The sequence below is a fragment of the Puma concolor genome, chromosome B1, assembly GCF_028749965.1.
Source record: "Puma concolor isolate L17-30 chromosome B1, mPumCon1.1.hap2, whole genome shotgun sequence".
Lineage (NCBI taxonomy): Eukaryota > Metazoa > Chordata > Mammalia > Carnivora > Felidae > Puma > Puma concolor.
The window spans coordinates 186,499,068-186,517,682 of NC_141670.1; the positions used below are offsets into that span (position 1 = coordinate 186,499,068).

Here is an 18,615-nt window from a genome sequence, read left to right on the forward strand (position 1 = left end):
TCCGACTTCAGCCAGGTCACTATCTCGCGGTCAGTGAGTTCGAGCCCCGCGTTGGGCTCTGGGCTGATGGCTCAGAGCCTGGAGCCTGTTTCCGGTTCTGTGTCTCCCTCTCTCTCTGCCCCTCCCCCGTTCATGCTCTGTCTCTCTCTATCCCAAAAATAAATAAACGTTGAAAAAAAAATTAAAAAAAAAAAAAAAAAAAGAGTTATACTGTGTTTGGGGCATACAATTCAGAAGGAGTTCAAAGAATTGAATGTTCGTGCTTCCCTTCACCATCTACTTGTTTATATGCATGAAAGTTCTCAGTGGTCACATCTATACAAAGCAAAACAAAAACAAACAACAAAAAACCCCAAAAGCCAAAACCAAAAAACCCAGGAATAGCAATGATTCTAATCTTTTAATTAGATTAATTTTAATCTTTCTTATAGTAAGTGATAGTCATTCTTGAATATATGAATTAATTGGGAGGAAATATCTCCACTCATCTTACTGACATGCATTAAAAATTACTTTTGAGATTCTCATTATATATCAAAAGTTAATATATTGATGATGTTTTGGTCAATTGTATACTTCTGATAACTTATGACACTTAAATTTCAAAGAATCTTTTCTTTCTTTCTTTCTTTCTTTCTTTCTTTCTTTCTTTCTTTCCCTTCCTTCCTTCCTTCCTTCCTTCCTTCCTTCCTTCCTTCCTTCCTTCCTTCTTTTTTTTAATATTTAGTGCCTAGTGGCCAGAGGGAAAAATATTCACATACGCGTTGCAGAGAAGCACAACAAGGTAATCAACAGAAGACTGTAAAAATATAGTAGATAAAATTCTAAGGAGGAAGATAAACAGAAATAACAGGTTAAGGAGATAAAAGAACAACGTAGAATTTCTCAGTATGAAAGAAAAGTTTGTGCATATATTTATTTTTTTAATTTTTATTTTCTGTTAGTGTATTTCTTTCAGTGGGTGCTAGTGGGTGGCACATTGCTGGGCTGATAATGCAAATCATTTCATCTTAAAATGCTAAATTAAAGTTTAGGTAAATTAAGCATGTGTGCAGAGATAGAGGTTTCAAGATTCATTTTTAGGAGGGACAATTCTGAAGTCCGCTGACTTCGTTTCTGAGAATGGTCACTTGCTGGTCTGTGAAAGCAAATGGCCGCCCCTGGGCCCGTGCATTCCACTGCCTTGCTTGGTTCATATTTGAAGGGCTGCCCTCACCCAAGTGTGTCCTGCTCGGGCCCACTGTGTAGGAAAGATAGCATCAGGTCCCGGGGCACAGTCAGCCAACACTGCTCTTCAGGTTACTCTGCCTGATTTGACTCAACATGACTATTTTCTCGAAGTGTATTTTTCAAATATGCATAGAGCACTCACTATGTACTAGGCACTGTTCTAATTGCTTTATAAATATTAACTCATTTAAGGTTCGTGAAAACCCGATGAGGTGGGTAGTGCCATTTTCCCCATCTTACACATGAGGACACCAACGCACGGAGAGATTAAGTTGAAAAGAATGTCACATTTCGCCAGTAAATGATGAAACCAGGATTTCTTATACATTGATCTCTTAGAGAGAGAGAGCAGAAAGAAATTATTCAATTCTTTGTACCCAAGTGGGCCACCACCAGATTCCTTTCTCCCGTCAAAATGCCTAGCAGTTCTATTTCTACACCCAACACTTGCCTGGATTACAAGGAGATTGGATTTGCCTGTGAGGATCCAAAGAATCCAGTTTTGAGATGCAATGGAATTGAATTTCTGTGGCCTGTTTATTGACGCTGGCTTCCCCCGCTGTGACTCATCATAAAGATGTCTTATTCAGACAGGAAGGCTGGGTAATTAGTATTACAGGTCACTAGTAAAAGGCCTCTGAAAGTACCAAACCACCCCAAGAAATTATTTTTCCTGGCCTCCTGCGTACAGCCTCATAACTGCAGTTTCAGGGGTTTCGAGTGGGCAAAGTGCACTGACGGTTTCCTTCACGGCAACGAGGAAAACAAATTACCCTGACAGCACCGTCGAGGGGAGAAACTGTTTTTCTGCCATCTCCTGCCGCTGCCTTCCAAGTGACTTCCATGGAGCAAGGCATTTGATACAGGCGGAGGGTGTCAACAAAGGTTGCAAGAACCTTGAGAGTGAAAAATACCTAGGGAAGTTCGCCACTTTGCAAAAGGAAAACCACTTTAAACACATAACTCTCTTCTGAAAAAGACCAACTCTCCCTTTCCCCCAAACAGCATAACTATCTTTAAAAAAAGAAAAGGAAAGGAAAGGAAAGGAAAGGAAAGGAAAGGAAAGAAAAGAAAAGAAAAGAAAAGAAAAGAAAAGAAAAGAAAAGAAAGGAAAAAAGAACAAAAGAAAAGAAGTCCTGCATTTATAGATAGATCGGTACCTATCGCTGTGCTTTCTGGCAAGTTAAAATTTCTTTTGGGCAACTCTGGAATATTTCAGTGTTCTTAATATTATGCAGGGCACTTCAGAGCAGTGAGCCAAGCCCCACTGCCACCTGTTTTGAGAAGAGAAGCATCACGGGCTGAGTCCTCTGGAGAAAGCCGTAGGGACCGGCCAGTTCCTACCCTGTCACTAGCCAGACTTAAATTTGTCAGGAAAATTTCTGAAAACCTCATTCTTCCCCCACCCTCCAAAGATCGAAGTGCCTCTAGTTGTCTGAGTTGTCGGAAGCACCAGGCGATAGAATTGAGGTGAAAAAAAAGCTTTGGTTCACAAAGAGCTATGCCAATGCCAGGTTGTGTTAGTGGCATCGGTGGGACATGTCTGCGTGTGATGAGGCAGACCATTATTAATGTGACCCTTGCCCCCTGTCCTGTAGAAAGGAATTAAATAATAAACAGTTGGGAGGATGGGAGAGGTGAGGGGAGAGGATAGTTTTTGTGGTCTAGGGGTATAGACAGAAGAAAGGAAGGAGCTTCAGTGAGTATGAGAGAATCAGGGTTCTAAGTGTTGCTGGAAGGTCATGATTTGGGTCCTCTCTAACTTTGTTTTGAAGGATGCAAATCAGAGATTAAAATATTTTTTAGGGGCGCCTGGGTGGCTCAGTCGGTTAAGCGGCCGACTTCGGCTCAGGTCATGATCTCGCAGTCGGTGAGTTCGAGCCCCGCGTCGGGCTCTGGGCTGACAGCTCAGAGCCTGGAGTCTGTTTCAGATTCTGTGTCTCCCCCTCTCTGACCCTCCCCTGTTCATGCTCTGTCTCTCCCTGTCTCAAAAATAAATAAAATGTTAAAAAAAATTAAAGTAAAATATTTTTGAAAAGTCTCCCGTGGCTATTTGGACTGTGCTTCTTTGGATGTGACCTTGTACGCTGACGCTGGACTTAAAGAGCTCCAGGAAAATGGAGAGAGCAATCTTAACAGTAATTCTTCACATATTTTCCAGGGATGAGTGCTTAGGGTTCCAGAGCCGAGAGGGATACTGTTCACGTTGGGCTGGCTTTGTACTCAAGAAAATGGTGAACGGGGGAAAGAGACGATAAGATGTCTACGGGCCGTATTCCCCCTTAAGTTCGCGTGTTGAGGTCCTAACCCTCGGTACCGGAGAAGGTGTTTGGAGACAGGGCCTTTAAAGAGGAAATTAAGTTAACTGAGGCCACTAAGTCCAATCTGACTGCGTCCTTATGAGAAGAGGAAGGCAAGACACCGGAGGAAAGGTCACGGGAGAGCACGCTGAGAAAGCCACCATCTTCCAGCCAAGGAGAGAGGTCTCAGGAGAAACCACACTCGCCGACCCTTTGATCTTGGACTTCTAGCCTCGGGAACCGTGAGGAAATAAATTTCTGGTGTTGAGGCCGTTCAGCCTGTGGCATTTTGTTATGGCAGCCCCCAGCAAATTAATTCACCGTGGCGCTGATCTCATTCTGGTAGGGGACATGTCAATGGCTCCCACTGACTATAAATAAAGTGTAATTCCTTAGCACGGCTAAGTCCTAAGGTACCTAATAGTCTTGTGACTGTCTCCGGCCCATCTACCTCACTTCCTCCGAACTCTGTAAAACCCCCCGCCCCCGGGGATCATCTCTATTCTTTTAGTGCTATTGGTTCCTTCCTATCTCTAGGGGTTGAACTGTTACTGGGTCTTCTAGGCCCAGGTCAAAGACTACCACCTCCTTGACCTTCCTCATTCACTTTGCTTCCAGTGCACTAATCCTCCCTTACCCTTAGTGGACGACTGAAACCACAGATAGTACCAAACTCTGTAGGTACCACGTTTCTCTGAGACACACATGCTGATGATGCGGTTTAATTCATAAATGAGGCACCAGGAGGGATTAATAAGACCGAGCAGTTATAACAATAGGCTGTGACCAAAGTTATGTGAATGTGGTTCTGTCTCAGTTTCTGTCTCTCAAAATGCCTCACAGCCGTACTGTACCGACCGACCCTCCTTGTGATGGCATGAGATGACAAGATGCCAGTGTGAGGAGATGAGGTGAGGTGACTGACCCAGGCACTATGACGTGAATGTGAGGCTACTGTTGACCTTCTGATGGTTCATCAGAAGGAAGATCTTCTGCTGCCAAACCACAGTTGACTGCAGGTAACTGAAAATTCAGAAATGGAAAGCTTGGAGAAGGGAAGACTACCGTAATCTCTTACTGAAGGTTAGGACAGATGACCTGGGTTTTGAGTTCCAGCCGGGCTACTTAGGAGCTGTGTGACCTTGGGCAAGTTACTCAACCTCTCTGAGCCTCACCCTCTCCCCTGTGTAGGGGAATAGCGGTAGTAGCATTACACAGAAGTTGGGAAGAATAAGTAAAATAATGCCTGAATAAGTAACACAAATAAGAATAAGTAAAATAAATAAGTAATATATAAATAAATAATAAATAAATAAGTAAAATAAATCTCTCTGAAAATGTCCAATGCGCACCATTTATTTTCTTATTACTCAAACTTTATTATTCTTAATATTTTTCAGTAATTCTTTTTCTTATTTTTCTCTCCTTTTCTTTAAAAAATTTTTTTTAACATTTTTTTATTTTTGAGAGAGGGAGAGAGAGAGACAGAGAGACAGAGCACAAGTGGGGGAGGGGCAGAGAGCGAGGGAGACACAGAATCCAAAGCAGGCTCCAGGCTCCGACGTGGGGCTCGAACCCACAAACCGTGAGATCATGACCTGAGCCAAAGTCGGAGGCTCAACCGACTGAGCCACCCAGGCGCCCCTTAATTTTTTTATTTCTTAAAGCCTTCATAATGTTTTATCTCTTTCATAATACTTTAATCTAAAAGCACTTGGGGGGTTTTATTAAAATTTTAATTTTGTTGAAAATTCTGATTACTGAGGTAACACGCTCATTGTGAAAAGTTCATTAAAAACAGAGAAACAAGAGGGGGAAAATCGTTTATAGTCCGGCTGTCTGGGCCCTGCTGTTAACATTCTGATGTATCACCGTCCATCTTTCTTCTATGCGTCAAATGCACGATTTGGAACAAAAATGGGATCATATTAAACATATTGTTTATGTCAAGTGCCTTTTTCATAGGGTAGATTTCTCTCCATATTAACAAACACAGTCTGCGTGTTTACGCCAATGGCTTGTTCTGATCCAGCTTATGGGTACAGGTTGTGCTTGGTTTGTATAGTGTTAAAAAAAAAAAAAAAATTCAGCCAACTTAAAAAGCAATCGGGATATTTTACAGAAAAATCACATTCTCCTGCTTTGGAAAATCTGAAGCTATAGCCACACTGGGTCTGCATTCCAGGAAGCTAGCTGTTGGCTGGAGTCGAGTACTGCTTTTACCTTGCTTTCCTGGCCCACGTAGACCCCTGGTCTACAGATCTGGTCACCTTAGCTAGAATAAGCAATTTGCTGGCACGGTCTAGTCTACTTCATCTTTTAACCTCGGCTCCGCAGCACCTCCCACTTACAAAGCTCTTAATAATTGTGCTACATAAATCCTTGAATGAATACACTCCTTTCTACATATTCTTGTCTACCCTGGGAGTGCTCAGAGGCTTCTGGACCCCACCAGAGTCCTGGCCTTCTTCTGTCCCTTGAAAGTTCCCACAGCTGGACCCAAAGTGGGGCTCCATCCACACGGGTCACTTTGAGGAATCTGACATCTTTCTTCCTGGAGGAGCTTTCAAAAGGCAATACCTAGTCATCAGTTCGCTTCCCGCTAAAATGCAGCCGGCTGTCAAGCAGAAGACGACAGCTCTTGAATAACACCATTAAGCCTTTCAAAAGATCTAACAGTGGGAAAGAGGGAAAAAAATAAATAAATAAAAGTCTGTCTCCATCTACGAGTGGTTGCACTTGGCTTTTTTTTGTTTCTCTCCACCATCTTCTAAGCACGGGTACTTGGGGTGCACTCCGCCTGGGTTCCTGGTGGGTGTTGTCGCCCAAATTAGAAGCTGGATTTCAGGGACAGCTGGAACGCTCCCTTGACACTCCGCCCTGAAGGCTACACGTGAGGCCCGGCCACAAGATGTGAGGCAGGCCCCTTTAATCCTACCCCAGCGCTTTGGCTTCTAAAACCTGATCCTCCAAAAGTTGGACTTATATAACTTATTTGTTTATTTTTAAGCCAGCCCTGTCCAAGTTGAGAACACTTGAGGCTCCGTTTCGGAAAGAAGTTGGAACCCAACATTATCATTAACTAAATCAGCAAGCGATGGTTCTGTAAAAATACCAAGCGGCACAGTTCTGAGGACTTTTGCTGTCATGTTCCCGGCGAAATGACATCGTGCGGTGGTTTCTCTGAAACTTGTTCCTGGGGTTTTCTCTCTCTCTATCTCTCTGTTTCTGTCTCTGTTTCTCTCTTGTAAACCGTGGCCTGAGTCGAAGGGGGATTGGAACTTGCTGCTTGAGAGAGAGAGAGAGAGATAGCAAGAGTGGGGGAGGGGCAGAGAGAGAGGGAGACACAGAATCTGAAGCAGGCTCCAGGCTTGAGTTGTCAGCACAGAGCTGGATGTGGGGCTCGAACTCACCAACGGCAAGATCATGACCCGAGCCGAAGTTGGATGCTTGACCAACTGAGCCACCCAGGTGCTCCTATTAGATTCTAGCCATAAGGGTACAGGTACCAAGGGTCTGATACAAATGTATGTGAAGAAGATGTTCAATGCTATGTTATATCTTTTAGGAAAAGCAGCGGAAACTCTCTAAACCTTTAGGGAGTGGGAGAATAATTAAATAAATGATGCCATTGTCAATGTGTCTCTTAAAGGCCCATCAAGGTCATAAAGATTCCTTGAAGGGCTTTTGACGACGTGAGAGAAGTTAGAATTTGTTAGGTTAGAAAAAGTGGAATACAAAGTCATAGATGAAATATGAAGCCAATTATGTTTATTATATGGACAGAGATTTTAGAGAAATATACCACAATTTTAGGAGAGGTTATATCTTGGTGTGATGGGCTTATGGGTAGTTTTTGTTTCTTTATACTTTCTAGCACTTTCAAATTTTTTCCCCCAGTGAGAATGTATTGCTTTGCTCATCAGGTATTAAAATGATCGTCAGGTAGCCAACTTTCCTGGTGGTGACAGATTTGGGTTCACATTTTCTTTCAATGCCATTTTCCTTGACTCTTTCTAGCCACCCGCTATCCTCACATGGCTTCTCCAGTGAGGGTCTGGAGGAAAAGGCTGGGACTTAAGATAAGGAAGGTAAGGGGCTCCTGGGTGGCTCAGTCAGTTAAGGCGTCCGACCTTGGCTCAGGTCACGATCTTGCCTTGGCTCGGGTCATGATCTTGTAGTTCCTGAGTTCGAGCCCCACGAGACCTGCGGTCAGTACAGAGCCGGCTTCAGATCCTGTGTCCCCCACTCTCTCTGCCCCTCCCCCTACTTGCGTTCTTTCAAAATGAATAAACATTAAAAACAAGAAAAAAGGAGGAAGAAAGTAAGTGGCTCCCTATGGAGGGAGCCACTGCGACTCTGCTTAGGACCTGGACGTTTGTGGGCATCTAGGCATGTGTTCCGAATCGATTCCCGTGTGCAGATGGAGAGATCTTCACAGATTTAAGAAGGAAGCCAGGCTGATGGTTTCTACTGACTGATCTTACGTTCAGGTGAGGAAGAGCTCTAGCGGGATACCCCTTCCCTCTCTTTATCCCCACAGCCTCTGCTCCCCTAAAACGACACTGACCGAAGCGCACGTAGCTACTTTCAAGTTCTGGTGAGGCAGCCTGGTTCAAGCAAGGTAACTAAGCTGTACACACTGAGCTTTGAAGGTTGTCCAGCTACAAGAGGACGGGTTTTTTTTTTTCTCCGGGGCCAGCCAATTCCTCCAGTCCTGTGGGTTTCCTCCGTGTTAAATGGCTGTAACATGACTCGAGGCTTCGTTTGGAGCTGTGTCCCATGACCTCATCTCCCACCGCCTATGTACATGGGGTGAAGGGCTCCCTGCGGGCACTCAAGGGTTGTGTTGAAGGGAGACTTGAGCTGGGAGAGAGGGCCAAGTCTTTTTCTTAAGAATGTTTATAGGAAAGGAAAGAGTCTTTCAGCTACCAAACTTGGGGATAATTCAACGCAATTCTAGCCACCAACTGTTTGTTGAATGATTAGCTACACTGTGAACAAGGCACCCAAGAACGTCCCCGTATTCCTTAGAGAATGTTTCCCTTTCCTCCACCAGCGTCCCGTCTAGCCCTCTTAGTTAAGGCTTGGATCCCTGGGTAGTGTGGTGGAAGGAACCTTGGTCTTGAAATCAGGGGGTCTGGGTTGAAAAGCTCGTCTCTACTCTGTCGCCCATGAACACTATGGCTTCCAGAGAGTCGCTTCCTCCCTCCAACCTCATTTGCCCGTCTGTAAAATAAGCATAATAATGCCAGCCTCGTGGGGTCGTTCTGGAGTAGAGTTGCTGGGTTTAGCAAATGAAAATATAGACACCCAGTTAAATCGGAATGTCCGATAAACAGCCAGTAATGTTTGGTATATTTACCATAAGGGGGCACCTGGGTGGCTCAGTCGGTTGAGCATCCGACTTCAGTTCAGGTCACGATCTCACAGTTCGTGAGCTCGAGCCCCGCATCGGGCTCGGTGCTGACCGCTCAGAGCCTGGAGCCTGCTTCGGCTTCTGTGTGTGTGTGTGTGTCTCTCTCTGCCCCTCCCCCACTCACACCCTGTCTCTCTCTCTGTCTCGAAAATAAATAAACAAAAAAAATTTTTTGGGGCGCCTGGGTGGCGCAGTCGGTTAAGCGTCCGACTTCAGCCAGGTCACGATCTCGCGGTCCGTGAGTTCGAGCCCCGCGTCGGGCTCTGGGCTGATGGCTCGGAGCCTGGAGCCTGTTTCCGATTCTGTGTCTCCCTCTCTCTCTGTCCCTCCCCCATTCATGCTCTGTCTCTCTCTGTCCCAAAAATAAATAAATGTTGAAAAAAAAATTTAAAAAAAAAAAATTTTTTTTTAAAGTATTTAAGTATTGTGGTCCCCCTACTATAAGTATTTACTGTGAAGATTGCGGACATACTCCTACTAAAAACTTATTTATTGTTTACCTACATTCCAGTTTAACTGAGTGCCCTGTATTGTACCTGAGAATTCTATTCTTGAGGGTGAAATAAAGGGATTGACCTGAAAACCCCTACCCAGAGTTTGGTGAGTAGCTTCTCCTCTGTCCCTGCTCTCCCGGGGCGGGGTGGGGTGGGGGGAAATCCACAAGGAGATGAATTGCTTTTCCCTTTCCCAGCAGGGGGAATAAGGACTGTGTGACCAGGTCGGTGGAGGACAAGGGAGGATGCTTAGTTAGGGAGGCCGTCTCCACAGAGAGCAGAAGACATACGGCTGGGATGACGCTAAACCTCTGCTTGACAGACATCTTTAAAGACCTCAGCAAACAGGGTTCCTTGGTCTTGTGTGCCTTTAACACACTCTGCCGTCTGCAAGCCTGTCAGCGGAGGTGACACTACAGGGCCAGGAGAAGCCCTGACGGGGACACTGACCCCAGGGAAACCCCGTCCGGCCATGACCATTCCATAGGCTTCAAAAGCCAACTGCTGTGGTAGGCAGAGGGACTTTCCTGGGGATAGTTTTTACAAAGAAGGGGTAAAGGTGGCTGGGTGCCCCAGAGACCTTACTGCAACTTGGGGGAAACCCAGCGAATGAGTTGACACGGGCCTGTCCTTGTCATCTCTTTTGCCACCTCCCCCAACCTTGACTCCCCTCTGGCTTAAGCTCCCCCAGCTCGTGGGGCCGACGTGGCAGACGGCAGGTCCACTCTCTGGCTTTTGTGTGCATCGCAAGAGGCCGAGTGCCCCCAGAACCTCAGGGTATAATTTTCCTTTTCTGATCATCTGAATTCCAGGCGAAAAGCTCAGCTGTCGTAGGCTTCAGGGAATGTTTCCACCAGGATTGAAATCGGGGCCAAGAAAGTGCGGGCATGCAGAAGGCATTCTTTTCTGCTATTCAGATGCACTTTCCCTTTAGTTAGGGCATTAGAAAATGGTGCCTTTCCCCAGAGTCCCAGATGAAAGTTTTGAATTTCATTACAGTGAAAGAACACGTAAAGGGAGACCATGGCTTGCAGCATTTCCAAATCTGTTATGTTTCCCACCCCCCGCACCCCCCCCCCCCCCCGCCGCCACCCCGGCCATATCCCTTTTTTAAAAAAATCTAGAGAACATTTTATTTTTTTATTTTACTTTATTTTTTTTTTTAATTTTTTTTTCAACGTTTATTTATTTTTGGGACAGAGAGAGACAGAGCATGAATGTGGGAGGGGCAGAGAGAGAGGGAGACACAGAATCGGAAACAGGCTCCAGGCTCTGAGCCATCAGCGCAGAGCCTGACGCGGGGCTCGAACTCACGGACCGCGAGATCGTGACCTGGCTGAAGTCGGACGCTTAACCGACTGCGCCACCCAGGCGCCCCTAGAGAACATTTTAATGTGTACTTTCATATACATATTTGATATGAAGAAAAATAAAACTAACTCAAGCCATGACAAGGTGCAAAAAAAAAAAAAAAAACAGGAAAGAAAAAAAAGAAGAAAAATGTAAAAGCAAACCTTTGTCTGCTGCCCTAGCTTTGGTTCAAGTATCCTAGTCTGCTTGTGACTTTTATTTTGAAAGACAAGATGTAACATCAGACTATTATTTACTAAATAGTTTTCTTTGGGCTAATTTACTCTCCAAAAATTTTCATTCATCCTATGAAATGCGAGCTTTAAAATTTGGATTTGAGGGGTGCCTGGGTGGCTCGGTCGGTTGAGCATCCGACTTCGGCTCAGGTCATGATCTCGCGGTTTGTGGGTTGGAGCCCCGCATCAGGCTCTGTGCTGACAGCTTGCTCAGAGCCTGCAGCCTACTTCAGATTCTGTGTCTCCTTCTCTCTCTCTCTGCCCCTCCCGGGCTCTCCTCTGTCTCTCTCTGTCTCTCAAAAATAAATAAATCCTAAAAAAAATTTTTTTTAAAATAAAAAATAATATAATTTGGATTTGATGTGCTGTATGTACGTGAAGATAAATATAGGCTATAAAAATGTAAATATGCTTGTCTGGGTATCCCTGAAAAGAATCTTCCTTTGGGGCGCCTGGGTGGCTCAGTCGGTTAAGTGTCCGACTTCGGCTCAGGTCACGATCTCACGGTCGGTGAGTTCGAGCCCCGCGTTGGACTCTGTGCTGACCGCTCAGAGCCTGGAGCCTGTTTCAGATTTTGTGTCTCCCTCTTTCTCTCTCCTCCCCCGCTCATGCTCTGTCTCTCTCATCTCAAAAATAAATACACGTTTAAAAAAAATTAAAAAAAAAAAAAAAAAAAAAGAATCTTCCGGAAACGGCGCTCCACTTTGTGAAGTTCTATGAAACAAGTTAATACCTATCACCTGGCTAATAGTAGCCAGATTTGGGCGAGATGTTTATTCCGTGTCGCGTACTGGGCTTTGCATGCATTAGCTCATTTATCTTCTCCGTGGAGAAGGTATTTTCATGGGTCCCATTTCACAGACTAAAAAACCCGAGACTGAGACAGGCAAATGTCCTACTGGTAGTAAGCGAAAGTCAGATTCAAACCAGAGCAGCCTGAGTTCAGAGTCCACGCAATCACCTCTCTCTCTTCTAACTGGTTAAAAAAAACCCACAGATACTACCGCCTGCCAGGAAAAAGAGCCGGTAAGGAGAGTCCTGTTGAAGAATGAATTCATTCAGTACTCCATGGTATGGCCTCCCAGTAACTCCTAACGCATTGCATGCAGTTCCCAACTTGCAGAAGGGTTGGTTGCAGAAGAGTTGGATTCCGAAAGTTGATTTACGAGCAAGTGCCCTGTCCCCTTCGTCCGTGCTCCAAGGCACTCTGTACACACCTCTCCTGTGACACTCAGCACACTGTCTCTTTGCTGCTTATACATCTGTCCCCGCCAGGGCTCCTGCTCAAGGGCAGAGACCTTGCCTTATGTCTCCTTTCCTATTCCCAGCACCCAGCCCGGTGCCCAGCCCAGGGAGACACGAAGTAGACACACGTTGCATTAAATTACAAGTCATTTGTTTAGAACTCAGCACACATTTCCCAAAAGAAACGCGGTATGAATGCGAGTGGAAGCATTATGTTTCCAACCAGCCCACAAAAGTTTACTTAAACTTTCTTGTAGTCTACCAAGAGTACTAAGTAATTTGGAGCCGTGGGTGGGACAAGAGGTGGTGGGTGGGGAAAAAGATAGAAATCTCCCTCCCCCTTTCCTGAGTCAGATCTAGATGAAATTTCACATGGGTCAGAATTCATCTTTGACTCCCCCAGACTGTCTTTTCTTCCTTCATCTCCCATTCATGGGTATCCCTGTCTCCAAGCTTCCTACTCAATACCTAGCTGTGGTCTCTCACTCAGGTCTTCCTCTCTTTCCCCGATGACCTTCTTTACTCCCTCACTAGCCAAAATTTCTGTTTCCTGAGTGCAGCTGAGCTTAGCTGATTTTCAGCAGAAAACGATGTGCATGAATTAATTCTTGCTAATGTGTGAATGGTTGCCCAACGCGAGGCATATGAATGCTAGTACAGTAGTTAAGATGGGATTGGAGACAGACCTAGATTTGAATCCTGGTTCTACCTTTAAGTTATATGGCCTAGGTAGGGTAATTTAACCTCTCTAAGCCTCATTTCTTTCATCTGTAAAATGAAAATAATCATAGTTATACAGAGAACTAACACTTTCATGACACTTACTGGAGTTACAGCACATATTGAGCACAGTCCTAAGATATCTCATTTATCTAGAAAGAGATGAGAAAGAGATAGAGAGAGCACACGGGGGAGGGGGAGAGAGAGAGGGAGAGAGAGAGAATCTCAAGCGGGCTCCACTGTGTGGAGTCCAATGTGGGGTTCAAACTCACGCACCATGAGATCACCACCAGAGCTGAAACCAAGAGTTGGACGCTCACCCAACCGAGCCACCCAGGCACCCCAGTCACAAGAACTTCTTATTCATTTATTCACTTTATCTTTACAACAACCCCATGAGGTAGGCACTCAGTATTAACCTTTATAAAGGGGAGTGACTTTTTAAGAGATTTCTAACGGTAAATTATTATTTATTCCTGCCTCCCTTCTTCCAAAAAGGCTTGGAGGCAAAATCCGGCATGGATAGAATTTCTGGCCACGTGGATAGAAGAGGGCAGTCATTCCCGGGAGAAGATGTTCCAAGGCAAAGGGAGTGGGGCTGTTACCAGATCACCCATGGCTGACAACTCATCTGGAGGGTCCCTTCCTTCATGTGATTCCTGTTTCCACAGCTTCTCCCCTTCCTCTGCCTCTGAATGTGCCGAATCTGCAAGTGGTCCAAGTTGTGTTTTTTTTCTATCCCCTTTCTTTCTTTTTTAATTTTTTCACACAGCTCATGGCAGCTGCAAGGTGGTGGGGGCCAGGCGGATGGCAGCAGCTGTTTGTATGTATGGGACCTCTGTAGTCTCTCTTTGTGAGTCAGGGGCTGCCTGTATATATCACAAGCTGCCACCTGGCAAGACATTTCGTTCCATCTAGGTTGTTTAAATGTTTCCTGGATGATATCATACATGCAAAGGGAGGGGAGGATCTTCAAGATGCTGAACTCAGTGCAGCCCCTCACTGCCCTCCAGCCCTACACTGAAACATTTGAGTTATTCCGTCCTGTAGCTTAGCAGACAGCCTTGGATTTGCTCTCCAGTCCTTCCCATTGACCAGATGCAGAGATGTTAAAGCCATGGGGGGGTATGCATTTGAACAGAAGTAACGGTGTCGTCATGGAAAACAGTGAGCAGAAGCCTAAGGCAGAGGCAGGTGGTAAGCTCGCCCGCTGTGGGTGTCCTTGTGATTAAGTACCTTCACTTCCCTGGGCCTCAGTTTCCTCTTCTGTCAAACAAGGTGGGTGGGCTGCACTATCTCTGGTGCCTCCTGAGTGGAGGACTCTCTGATTCTATGATGAATTCAGGACAGAGGGCTCTTCATCCTTTCTGATGTCCCCTAGAGATGGGCAGTCCATCATGATCCTCATAAGCCTGCTCAAATGTTTCCTTGTCCTTAAAACGGAACAGTCTCCCCTCTGTTAACTAAACATCTCGTCATTTGAGGGATTTTTCTTGTGACTCGGACTTCTGAAAACAGAGAGACTTCTACTCTATTCTTGTTACCGGGATACCTTTGTTACCGATAGAGTGACACGTCTGTTTTCACCTAGATGGTTAGTTTTGAAAGACTCAGTAGCAATGTATTCTATTTTCATGCGACATTTCTATTTAAGAGCCATTTCACACACGCTGTTTCATTTGAGCCTTGAACTGACAATAGGAAAGGAAGTTACACTCAATTTTCTATGTGAAGAGATTCGGGGCGAAGAAACATAGATACCTTTAATAACATCTCATCCTATGGTTGCTAAACAGAAGAGTCAGGACCCCAAACTTGGATTCTGTTGACTCCCAGTCTAGTGCTCAGGCCGTGAGAACACACATAAATCAAACCCAGCACCACCACCCAATAAACCAGCTCTCCTTGCTTGAGTTTCTGCTATGTCCCGGGTACTTGACGAGGTGCTTTGCATACAACAACGGGAATATTTGAAGCAATGAGGCAAGGGAAGGACTATCATACTCGGTTTAGAGATGGGAAAAAAAAAAAAAAAAAAGGAAGTTTGGAGAGATGAAGTATTAAGTAGTTGCCTGATAGCTAATGTGTGTTGAAAGCAAAATTTGCTGAAGGCAAAATTCAAGCCCAAGCGCCTTCTTCTGGTGGTGCTGCCTTCACTTAAAAATGCATCACTTGAGAGGCGCCTGGGTGGCTCAGTCGGTCAGGCGGCCGTCATCGGCTCAGGTCATGGTCTCATAGTTCGTGGCTTCGAGCCCTGCATCAGGCTCTGTGCTGATGGCTCAGAGCCCGGAGCCTGCTTGGGAGTCTGTGTCTCCCTCTCTCTGCCCCACCCCCCCACTCACACTCTCTCAAAAATGAATAAATGTGAGACAAATTTCGAAAAATGCATCACCTGAAATGAGACCCATGGTAGTTTAGTCCGCAGGACTTTTTTAGGCCACGTGAATTATTGTCCCATGAAAATACAGTGAACAGAAAGTACCGGGAGGTTGAATCCCTTGCAGCTGACTTGAATCTCACTGAGCTGCTCTTAATTCTCCCGCCATGCATCACGCTGCTTGTTGGACTGTCTTTTCTAGATTTTACTTTTCATTTTTTCAAACATATTTTTGTTGCCTTTTTTTCCTAGGCCCTTCTTAAAGTGTCTCTTCTTCAATTTTAAGAGATTGTCATTTAACATGAGTGTGATCTTAGAACTCGTATGATGGCCAGTAGAAGCATGGGATTCTAGCTTCCCCCTTCTTTCCCAAATCCCAGATTCTGCATCCCAGGATCATTTCACATTTCTTCATAATCCATTCTTCTGACCATTTTACCTAGCCAACCCTTGCTTATTTTTGTATCCATGTAATTCCTTGCCTATTCTTAGGCATTCTAAATTCATCTATAACATAAGGATAATGATTCCTGTCCTGTCTGCATCTCATAATTTTGGTGATGTTCAGTCAAACCATGTATAGAGAGAAAGCACTTGGAAAAAGTATAAGGAATGATGAACACAGACAATTATAATATATTTTGCTTTTGAAAAGCCTACACTGTAGAAATGGAGCGAAATAATCAAGATTGGTCAGGGAGGTGGAGATTTAGATGTTCTGGACTTATTTATTAGTTATAATATGTAAGAGATACTAACTATATAAAATAACTTAATTGGTTACTAGATCAATTAATTTATTATTATTATTTTTAAAGTGTTTATTTATTTTGAGAGAGAAAAGGAGAGAGAGCATATGTAAGCAGGGAAAAGGCAGAGAGAGGGAGAGAGAGAACCCCAAGTGGGCTCCAAGCTATCAGCACAGAGCACGATGTGGGGCTCAAACTCATGAACCATGAGATTGTGACCTTAGCAGAAAACAAGAGTTGGACACTTAACTGACTGAGCCGCCCAGACGCCCCCGAAATCATTAAAAAAAATTTTTTTTAACATTTATTTATTTTTGAGACAGAGAGAGACAGAGCATGAACGGGGGAGGGTCAGAGAGAGAGAGGGAGACACAGAATCTGAAACAGGCTCCAGGCTCTGAGCTGTCAGCCCAGAGCCCGACGCGGGGCCCAAACTCACGGACCGCGAGATCATGACCTGAGCTGAAGTCGGCCGCTTAACCGACTGAGCCACCCAGGTGCCCCCCCCCCAAATCATTTTAAAAGAGAGAGTTTATGTGCATATTTTAAAGTAATGTGCTCTTCTTACCGTAGACTGACATGTGTGAGTGTTGCTTAAACACAGTGTTCATGTCCTCTGTGTTTTCCCCTCACATCTCCCTGGTTTCTTTGCCTTTACATGCCTGGCTGCCGTCCTACAAAACCGACACCTTCAGGTCTTATTCTGGACCCTGTGTTAACCTTCTCTTGCAGAAGTTCTCACATTTTTCAGAATAAGAACACATTTTAAAAGTGTTCACTCGTTTTGTGCAGTGCCATGATGATAATGAACTCCTGGCATCCACTGACTTGGAAAATACCCAGTGAGAAAAGGACATTCCAAACTCAGTAAAACTTTTAAATGGAGTTCTATTTAATCGATCACAATGGCATCCAAATGCTTTTGGAAAATACACAGACATGTCTGAGGCATTATTCCATGTTTATGAACACTCAGTACATATTTGTCAAATGAATGCATGGGTAGGAAGAGAATGAAAATTTGCAGGCACTGCTTGTGATATACATGGATTTGTGACCCTTTGTCATAACTTCATTCCCCAACTCCTGCCCCGGGGAGCCAGAGCTCAGAGTTTAGAAACCACTTGCATGGGTTCCCAAATACCCAGCCTACAGTAGGCATGCAAGAATTGTGTACTGAATGTCCACAGGACAGGAAAGAATGGATGAATGCTACTTGCCTCCCAATTAGGTTACAAGTTTGTGGATAGCAGATACGTCATAGGCCCTTCTGTGTCCCCAGCAGAGCCCAACATTGTGCTGAGAGAAAGTAGCCTGCTTCCAATAATCAACTGATTTGATTAGCATCCCTTACCAACATTTCTGGAAGAGCTTATCAGGTTAAGCTTACAGCTAAAATGTAAACTATGTAGAGGGAACATACATGCTTTTGATATCAGAAAACTCCTTGTGTTTCTCTGCAAGGGTAAGAGAAGCCATGGAGTCAGGGAAACACAAGGCAACGGGAAAGAGCCCAAGGGCGAAGCAGTGTGGCTGGCCCCAAGGGAGGGAGAGCATCTGGACAGTGGAATAGAAACTTCACCCTCTGAAGCCTCAGTCTCCTGCTGTGTAAGGCCTCACCACAGAGCAGGCAATATGACCAGAGCACTGTCGGGTGGAGGAAATAGCAGAGGGAATAGTTAGCTCCTTACACCTTGGGGTGGAAGGTGGCAAAGAGCAGTGAACTTACTCATAAATCGTGAACTAGAGCATATTAAATATTTTCATGGGCACCCATGACATAGAGATTTTGTTCGAGGAATCACTCACCTCAGCAACGCTGGGTAGAGCAGCCCAATCATCGTGAAGAGAAACTCTTCATATGGCTTCTTCTTGAAGGCTCCAGGGTCACAAAGCACTACGGAAAGAACTAGCCGCTTGCACCCTAAGTCTGGTGGCCACTTCACCTTGCAGCAAAGGAAGTGAAAGTGTCCAGATGAAGAGGAAGAAGGTCAACATTCTCTCTAGGGGGGAAAAATGCAGACATAGGCTTTTTTCTTTTTTTTTTTTTCGAGGGGTGGAGCGTTCAAAAGTGCTTTGATTATAGCTATATATCTATAAAGACAAACAAGAAATAATCTTTCTTATTTCTTGTTTTTCCTCAGCTGATCCTGAGATCTGAGGCCGGATTTTCGTAGGAGAGCAGCCTGGAAAACAAATTACCAAAGGAAAAAAAAAAAAAAAAAAGGAGAGAAATGATGTTCCAGCTGCTTTAGGTTACTTTAATTTTTTTTCATGTGTCCTGGCTGCCTTGATGTTCCTGACCTCAGTTATTTCTGTTGAGTTGAAATCGTTGGGTGAACCGGATTCCCCCAATTCTAGACGGGGCCTTAATTGTAGTGTGGTCCAGATTCCCAGTTTTGTAGCTGTGCAAGCTGAGGTATGGTGATGTAATGTACCATGTCACAGGTCCTTCTAACCCATAATGTCACACTCACCATGGTCCAACACCTTCC

At 44.8% G+C, this 18,615-nt stretch overlaps 1 protein-coding gene across 2 annotated transcripts in view; it reads right to left on the bottom strand.

Annotated features, from left to right (window-relative positions):
* RBPJ (recombination signal binding protein for immunoglobulin kappa J region) overlaps positions 1 to 18,071 on the bottom strand; it is a 220,555-nt gene extending 202,484 nt beyond the window's left edge. The window contains exon 1 of one of the 2 annotated variants that reach the window (XM_086705283.1): positions 17,930 to 18,071. Coding sequence is in view for 1 of the 2 variants with exons in the window: in XM_086705281.1 (XP_086561407.1) it covers positions 17,930 to 17,961 (32 nt within the window). In the remaining variant the exon portion in view is untranslated. The remainder of the gene's footprint in view (positions 1 to 17,929) is intronic. The other variant, XM_086705281.1, reaches the window with a different exon arrangement.
* Positions 18,072 to 18,615: the final 544 nt, after the last annotated feature.